Source organism: Crocuta crocuta, unplaced genomic scaffold (genome assembly GCF_008692635.1).
Source record: "Crocuta crocuta isolate KB4526 unplaced genomic scaffold, BGI_CrCroc_1.0 scaffold5, whole genome shotgun sequence".
In the NCBI taxonomy this organism is placed as follows: Eukaryota; Metazoa; Chordata; class Mammalia; order Carnivora; family Hyaenidae; genus Crocuta; species Crocuta crocuta.
Window position 1 is genome coordinate 1,645,274 of NW_027530500.1, and position 9,257 is coordinate 1,654,530.

A 9,257-nucleotide genomic window follows, 5' to 3' on the forward strand; every position below is an offset into this window, starting at 1 on the left:
GTCATTCATTGCTTGTGAGCTTTGCTTCAGACTTAAAGCAACATTATCAAGCCAGGAAGTTTCTTCTCATTAATCCCTTTATTTCAAGTGAATCGTGAAACCTGTAGTGTTTTCGTGCAATCATTTTTTTTTAGAGCCATGAAAAACAACTCCCCTGCTTCTGCAGTCTCCCCCCTCCCTTTCTCTTCAGCTGTTTTAAGTAATTCTGTTGTAAAATATTTAGGGCAGGCACTTCCTCTGTCGTCATTGTGAATACTACTCCGTGATCTACATTGCTCTTCAGTAATCTTTTTTTATTCTCCATTCAAACCACTCTCTCTAGCCTGGTATTCTTAAAAAGGGCCTAAGCCGATTGGAAAAGCATAAGAGGCGATTTGCAGAACAGAAACGACTCAGCAAAGTGCACCGTGCTGTCAAGTTCAGCATTGAAGGCAACAGGATGCCCCTGTAGTCCTGGCCCTACCAGAGTGTATCCAGGAGGTACCCCCAGGGAAGCATGCTCTGTGCATGGGCTTGAATTGTCAGCAGCTAGAGTGAAAACAAGTGTGCGTGTGCTTTCTTAACCAGAAAAGGCCTGGCCCACTTTTAGTTACTGAAGAAATGACCTTAACAAACATTTTGTGACTTTCAAGTCCCATTGAATGTTTAGAAATGGATATGGAAGTTTTTTCCTTTATTAGAACCCCAGAAATTCATATATAATTAAGTCCCTGATAAGTATTTGGTCTTCCTCTTACCCATTTTATTAAAAAGGCTTTTTTAAGGTCCAGAATCATAGTGGTCTGCATTACAGGCATGTAAATGTAAATGTAGCTTCTTAGTGGAAAGGAGGTGGCTTTTCCCCCCAGTGTCTGTGCATTTGAGGACCCATTGCATAAAGCCTTACACTGAGTATTTAGGAGATAGATTTGATTTGTACATGGTCAGATATGAAAGAGTTGGGATCGTTCCTAAAGCCAGACTCCCTCCCTGCTGTGCTCTGACAGTAGTAGCAGCACCTTTGGAGCAGCGTGCTCTGGAGAGTCTGAGCACGTTGCCTTCCTCTCGTGACTTCTCCGTGACCCCTGCTCGGGCGTCTCTCATGGACTACACTCACCTTCGTGCCCATTCACTTCTGCTGTTGAGCTGCAAGCAAAACAAAGCACACTTTCTTACTTTCTGAGAATAAATGAAAGACAGAAGAGCACTACTGCTTCAGAGCCAAGAACTTTTTTGTAACTTCCTTCCCCTTTTTTATACTTTTACCATATCCACATCCCTTGATATCCCTTCTCTTCCTCAGCTACCTCTCTTTTTACCTTTACTTTTTTCACTGCCTTTTCCCTCTTTCTGTCCTTTTCTCTGGTACTTTCTCTTCTCCAGCATACTTACTTTCGAGAATTGGGAACTAGCATATGGCAAAGAAACTGGAATAAAAGTCTCAGTGGCCACTCTTCTTTGGAAGCCTATCTGTGTCCTGAAGGGCATGTGCCCTCCACCAGTATGTGACAGGGAGGTGGGAAGAGGTGGCCTGGCCTCCTGCAAGAGCAGGGAGGTGACCAGCAGGAGGAAAGGGAGATTTAAGCTGAATTCCTTTCCTTCATCCCAGTGCTCCCAAGATCATAATGTACCAGTATTTATCTAGGCCTGAGTCTGCCTGCTCGAGCTCTGTCAGTAAATCAGTACGGCGTGACCCCAGAGGCCGCTGGTTTCCTGCTACATTTAGGATTTTGTCCTTAAAACACCAGACACTCTTTCCCCTGTGCAGGAAGAGTCCTTATGGGTTCGCTCAGGGCGTCCACACCACACAGACACTAAGAGTGCTGTTAGAAAACGTATTTTCCAAGAAGAAAATTGGAGTGAGTAAATGGCTTTCAAATGAAGTTTTTGGTTTTAAATGTCATCTTAACCTTTGAAATTACATAAGTAAATGTAAAACAGTATAGAATAACCCGTTCCCAAAACCCTGCTCTTCAAAGTCACCACTATTAACAGTTTGATGTGTTAAATGTTATTTCCAGTAATGGTTCAAAGTTATTTTTTTCTAGTTGTAATTATAGAAAAATTTGAGATTAGAAAGGGAAATCATGCACAACTCAAAAGCAGTTTGATAACAATTTTGCCCTTTTTTTCTATTGATACTTTCATATAATTAAAATTATTCTGTATATAATTTTGGTCACTTCCCCTCATTAAACCACCTTATAGTTTTATCATTTATAATGGCTGCCTAATAGTCTATCATGTGAATATATAATTTGTTTATTTATTCCTCTATGGTTTCTGATTTTTCACTCCTAAATAATGCAGTAACCTATACTACATTGTATGTTTATATGTTAATTTATTTCATGGAGTGCTTTTAAGATAATACTAAAATGACGAAAAGCAATGTATGTTTTTATAAAAACTTTTAAATGCATAAAGCACAAATAAAATTAATGTCATTTGTAATTCCACTACACTTTAATATTAACATTTTGGGTTATTTCCTTTTTGTCCTTTTTATATTGTACATAAACATTGCTGATTTTGTGCTTTGGTATTTTTGTTTTCAACTTTTATGCAAAATTGTTATTTTATACTTTGTTGGATTTGTGTTTTACTTAACATGGTAAAAATTCGTTTGAGTAAACATTCTTCAGTGACTGAATATTGTGTCCTAATACAGTTATACCATAATTTTTAAAAACAAACCCATCTTGCTAATCTTTTAAGCTGCTTTTGGCTTTTCACTGATAAAACAGTGTAGCATATACTTTTACTGTCCTAAGGAAGTGGTACAGAGTTGAATCAGGAGAGAGATCATTGAATTTGGCACGTTAGGTACTATATCCTGTGTGTTTCCAGGCTTGGGGAAATTAGGTGTCTGCCAGCAACATGTCTTACAAGTTCTGTAATTAGGAGTGGATTTGTGTCACCTGGGTGTGTCCCGTTTGAGGAGGCTAGAGGGCTCAGATTGTTAGGGTCCTGGGAGACACTGTTGGCTGGTGTGGAAAGCTGCTGGGGGTTGAAGAATTGGTGCAGATCTGAGCAGGTAAGGCTTCTGATGTGGACTGACTACAAATACTAAAAATCAGGGCACATGGTCTGAGTCTAGAGGTGGGATAAGACTTGGGAGGCTCCCCAACTCAAAGGAACATTACCACACTGGTACCCACCCCACAGTGTCTTCTAAGCACCCTTTTCTCTTAGCACTCTTGGAATTGAGCTTCACAGAGGATTCAGAGTAAACATCTGGGGAGAAGAATCAGAAAAAGTCTTTAAACCGCTCAGCATTCTTAAAGATCGGAATGGTCAGTCACTATAGTCAACAAGAGTTCACCCTGATCTTTGATAGAAGTGGCAGACCTTCTTGGCATTTCTAAAGTATCGATTTCTGGAGACTGCATCTCTTCAAGACACATAATTGTTTCAACTTAGAAATAACCAAAACCCAAATCTTTAAACGTAAAAGGCAAGCGTAAAGAGATGCAAGAAGTGGTAAGCCCCTTGGATCAAAAGACTTAAATTGACTTTTCTTTTTGTGTCAAGTATGCTTATAAATCTAATTCATTCCAAAGTTGTAGTAATAACAGTAATAGCTGATATTTATTTTGAGAACTGACTGTGGGCTAGTATTGGACAGTATTACCTCATTTACCTCTCCTGGCGCTCCTGAAAGTACAGACCAGGGGCCTGATTTGCCCAGGGCTACAGACCCTGCTGAGGCAGAGCAAGACTCACTTCAAGTCTGAAACTAGAGCTCCGTCACTTACCGTGTTCGCTTTCCTCGGCTTCTAACCTCGTTCATTATGCTTCAGGCTTTTTCCCCCAGGTGACTTTACTTGCCTTAGAAGATCAATTCTCCTTCACGCCAGCCCTGTTTGAAGGTGAATATGATAAGTGGTCAGCTCCATGTTGACCTGTGAAAGGGAAAAGCATACAGTCAGAATGTAATTTGATGGAATCATGGTTTAAGTTGTCCCTCTTTCATCTAAATTTCTGTGGACTGAGGCAAAATTTTAAAATAAGGCACAAACAAGTGTTCGTTATTCTTCATTGAGAGAGTTTAATATGCGTACATTGCTAATGCTTGCTCTGTTGTCCCTGAGGTCACCAAAGCAATTACAATTATTCCATAGATAGGAGCCCTTTTTAACTTTCAGATAAACGAAGAAGAAAGACAGCGCTGGATTTGTGTATTTCAATAATTTGCTCTTTAATTTCTACCCCACTCTTAGTTTCAGGGGACCTCCAAGAAGGGTATCAGCCGACTGGATAAACAGATGAGAAAGTTCACTGATATCAGGAAAAAAAGCAGATCTGCACACGCAGTGAAAATCAGCATCGAGGGCAATAAGATGCCATTGTGACCTTGCCTGGGATGTGTCCCCATCTCTAAGAAATGCGCAATGGACTCTTTGGAGGAAGAAGAGGATATTTTAAAATTTCTTTTTTAGTGTTTCTGTAAATGATTCCACTTGTATCAAATGTTGTCATAGGACTCGCATTTCTCTCACTTGTATTTAAAACTGATTGTTGGGTACTTTGTACAGAAGACTACTAGTCCTCCTTCTATAAACTTTACACAATAAAGTTCCATTCTGCTTTTGGGGGCCGTCTCTTCATTGTCTTAGAGGATCCATTCTCAATGGGAGTGAAAATGGTTCTTGGTGAGGGGAAAAAAATGGTGTTATGGTGGTTTGTGACCCCTTGAATTCAGCCTACTGAATTTGTGTGGGTAAGGAATTTGTGTGGTCTCTATCTTGGGTTCCTAACAAGCAGCTTCTAAAACCCTTGGCATTTCCTGTATGATAGGCATGACATTGTGATGCTAATGAGGTGGCTCATGGTACCCTAGATAGCTTGGTGGGGCTGTCACCAGAAAGATCTACCATGTAATTTGAGGGCTTAGACTTTGGGCAGGCCTGATGCGTGGTAGGTGTGAGGAGATTGAGTTCAGGCACATGCCCAATGATGTCAGCAATCATGCCTGAATAGTGAAAGCCCAGTTAAAACCTCTGACACTGAAGCTCCCTGGGGCCTCGTGATTGGTGAGCATGCTGCGCAGCTGAGATGGTGATGCACCTTCATTCCACACAGAGAGGATGTGGGGTCTCTGCCTCCTCCCAGAATCTGCCCTGTCCTGGGTGTCCTCGTTTCGTTGGTCTTCCTGCTTGGAGTCCTTTATAATAAAACCATATATAAACATTGTGCTCTCCTGAGTTCTGTGAGTTACTTTAGCAAATTTTTGAACCTGAGGGGATCATGAAAACCCCCAGATTTGTAACCAGTCAGTCAAAAGTGGGCATGGACCCACTTGCAGCTTGGCCTCCAGAATGGGGGCAGTATTGTGGAAGACTGAGCCCTTAAACCTGTGGAGCCCCGTGCTAACTCCCAAGTGGTTAGTGTCAGAATGGAAATCACAGAACCCTAGTTGGGGCTGAAAGGAAATACCAACAAAATCTTATTTCCTACGATTTCTTTTGTTAGGGAAATCCTAATTACTTGATAATACGTTTTCTCATGGGAAGGGTGCTATAATGAAAAAAAAAGGTGAGAAATACTGCCTCTAGAGGAAATATGGATATAACTGAAAATATCTTTGCCAGTTACTGATAGCATTTGTGCAGTTGGATAGATTATAGTTGATGGTTATATTCTGCTTTTGTGATACTTTGTACTTATTTTAATAGTCTTTGTAGATTTAATTATGAGTCATCTTTGATTAGTCAAAATGACTAAATCCAAGAACCAGTAATTCTACTCTGCTAGGAATTGGAGTAGGGTTTCTGACAACCTTGAATTTACAAAAAAAAATCTTGCCATAAAAACTTTTACAGCCAAAATAGCATGCAGTGTATGCACTTAAAAGAATCTCTCAGAACCTCTACATTTATTCTCAACAAGGTTAGAAGCACAGAGATAGCTATAAAAGGCAGGTACAGAAAGATATTAGGTAATCACTAGATGGAGATGGAAACAGTTTCTTTCTACACTGTCCTTTTGCTACATATAAATAGCCTCAAAAAAACTTGTGAGAGCAACAAAAAAAAAAGCACAGCCACCTATTGAAGCCCATGTTGATGACCCTGGTCATTAAAAATTCTACACAAGAAAGGTAAGAGTCATACTTTCTAAAAAAAGATTTAGTTTACCAGTATGGCATCTTGCCATTTAATGGGGTAACTCCAATTACCTGATGATTCCTCCCATATAGGGTAAAACTGTTGGTGCCAGGTAGTCAAGTGATAATCATACCTGAGGAATTCAAAATGAGTGGAGGTTATCTTATACTATATGGAAGAGAAGATTGGTTCTGTATAAGTGATTCTTGGTATATGGGTTATTTTAGAGATTACCAAACCTGGCCTAACAGTGGCTTTTTTTTTTTATTTTAATTTTGGGAACATTTCCAACTTACTGTTATGTGGCAAGATTGCCAGAATAAACTCCCATACACCCTTCACCTATATTCAACCAATTGTGAACATTTGGTTCACAAATTTTATACACGAGTAACTTGCTGACGGCTTGTCTCTTGGTTCCCAAATATTAAGCATATTTCTCTCCACAAGGACCTTGAGTTTGTCCCAGTGTTGATGGTGGTAACTGACCATTTAAGTGGAGTAAAACAGTCATATTCTTTCCAGTTGAAAAAATTGTTGACTAATTATAAATCTCTTAATTGTAAATATGTAAAATACATGTAAAATTTGACATCTTAAAGTACCATTTTAAGTGTACAGTTAGAGACATTAAGGCCGTTCACTGCACCCATCAGTTCCTTTCATTTCCAGAAATCTTCATCTTACAAAGTGAAACTACCCATTGGACAGTGACTCAACATTCTCTCCCTGTCCCCCACACCCCCACCCCTGCACTGGAATCACTGTTCTACGTAGTCTCTCATTTTGTCTGTGAATTTCATATAAATGGAGTCATACATTATTTATCCTTTTTGACTGATGGATTCACTTAGCATAACGTTCTCAAGGTTAGGTTCATTCATGTTGAAATGTGTCAACATTCCCTTCCATTTTAAGGTTGAATAATATTCGCGTATGTAGATACCACAGTTTGCTTATCCATTCATCATCTGTTCACAGACATTTGGGTTGCTTTTACCTTTTGGTTGTTGTGAATGCTGCTGTGAACATGGGTGTGCAAATATTTCTTTGAGACCCTGCTTTCAGTTCTTTGAAGTATATACCCAGAGTGTTGGATCTTACGGTAATTCTAATTTTAGGGAACTGCCATTCTGTTTTCTATAATGGCTGCACCATTTTACATTCCTAACAGTAGTGCAAAGGATTCCAGTTTGTCCACAGCCACACCAACACTTATTTTGTTTTGTTATGGGTTTTTTTTTTTAATAGTACCATCCTAATGGGTTTGAGATGGTATGTCATGTGTTTTTGATTTGTACTCCGATGATTACTGATATTGAACATCTTACTGCTTTTGACCCCTTCTTTGGAGAAATACTTATTCAAATATTTTGCCCATTTTGTGGATTGCCTTTCCATTCTTTATTCTCACTGACTAGCCTTGGCCCTCTTGTCAAAAATCATTTCTGGGCTCAATTCCATCAGTCTGTATGTCTGTCTTTGTGCCAGCAAAGAACTTGGAGAGAACTTGTTCTTGGAACAGAACCAAGTTTTTATTTGTTTATTTCTCGCATTTGAAGTATTCCTCAATGACATCCTTGGCCTGCGACTCTTTGCCATAGTCCTTAACTACCACACAAAAGCAACCAACCACTTAATGGGGTATTCCCTCTGTCAGTTTTACGGAGGCCTACCCATTCCCCTAATTTCTCATCATCAACCTTAATTAGGTTGATTTTGGTGTTCAGTACAAAGGGCCACCACCAACTTGACCTATGTAGGCTCATCAGAGTTGGAAGCATACACACAAAGGTGGGCTCGGCACTTGTCTCAGGCTTTGGCAGCTTCACGAATTCCACATGCTAGGTCTTCTCAGTACCTCTTGTTAAGCAGTGTTAACGTCCATTACACCGCGGGCAGCAATGCCTTCCTCAGTCATGGAGGTGGGTTATGGGTGGAGCCCAATCTTGAGTGCACCTGAGCCTCTGCCTCCGTGACACTCAACGAAAGAGCATGACACTTTTGATTACTACAGCTTCGTAGCAAATCTGGAAATCCAGAAGTGTGAGTCCTCCAAGGTTGTTCTTTGACTATTTGGGGTCCCTTGAGATTTCATATGAAACTTGGGATGGATTATTCTTTTCAATACACATCATTGGGATGTGGATAGGGACTGAACTGGTTCTGTAGATCACTTTGGACTTTTTAACAATATGAAGTCTTCCAGTCTATGAACACAGGATGTCTTTCCATATATTGTTCTGTTTCATTTCTTTGAGCAACATTTTGTAGTTTTCAGTGTGGAGGGATGTGTTTATAGACATTTTCTTTGTAGTTATGGTAATTACATAAAATATACTAAGCTATAAATATTTGTAAACAATTTTGATCACATACAAAAGCTACTTTATAGTCTACCCCTTTTTATGTTATTGATATAAATCACATCTATATATATTGTATACTCACGAACAGACTTATTTTTTATGCTTTTCTTTTAAATTCTGTAAAAGAAGTTATGATAATACTAGGTTTTATATTTGTCCATGTAATTGACTCTACTGGAAAGATTTACATTTTTGTATGGCTTTGAGTTACTTAGTAGCATCCTTTCAACTTGGAGGACCATCTTAAGCATTTCTTCTGGAGCCTGTCCAGTGGTAGTGAATTTCCACAGTGCTTGTTTATCTGGGAATATCTTAATTTCTCCCTCATTTTGGAAGCATAGTTTTGCCAGATACAGAATTCTCAGTTGATGGGGTTTTCTTCTTGCAGCACTTTAATTATATCATCTGACTGCCTTTTGACCTGCCCAGATTGTGCCCTGGGAGCCATAGAGGGACCCCTTTACCAGTAAAATGCTCTGCGTTTTTTTTGTTTTGTATTTTTTGGAGGGCTTTGGATTAACCATTGTTTCCAAATCAACTCCACACCCACCTTAAGATTGTCAGGCCAAGCTCCATACGGTCTCTATTCTTGTGATCTTCCCTCCTGTTGTAGAAGCAGACATCTTCCCATCCCAGTTGCACTGAAGAATGGGTACGTGTAGTGTGGAGTCAAGTGAGGTTGGTTACCTGTGTATAAAAGGATTGCTGAGAGTTCAAGTCCTAAGAGGTGGAATTGCCTAAGGTAGACACAGGCTAGAAATGTTACAAAAATGCATGTGTTTCTGTAGTGAGTTGTCTC

At 39.6% G+C, this 9,257-nt stretch overlaps 1 protein-coding gene and 1 pseudogene across 3 annotated transcripts in view; one reads left to right on the forward strand and one right to left on the reverse strand.

Moving 5' to 3' along the window:
• Window positions 1-4,574, forward strand: part of IWS1 (interacts with SUPT6H, CTD assembly factor 1) — a 38,395-nt gene extending 33,821 nt beyond the window's left edge. For 2 of the 3 annotated variants that reach the window (XM_077766755.1, XM_077766754.1), the window contains exon 14: window positions 4,203-4,574. In XM_077766755.1, the coding sequence (XP_077622881.1) occupies window positions 4,203-4,334 (132 nt within the window). In that variant the 3' untranslated portion in view covers window positions 4,335-4,574. The other variant, XM_077766756.1, reaches the window with a different exon arrangement.
• Window positions 4,575-7,632: 3,058 nt separating this feature from the next.
• LOC144233721 (small ribosomal subunit protein eS12 pseudogene) lies at window positions 7,633-8,010 on the reverse strand (annotated as a pseudogene).
• Between the last annotated feature and the right edge of the window lie 1,247 nt (window positions 8,011-9,257).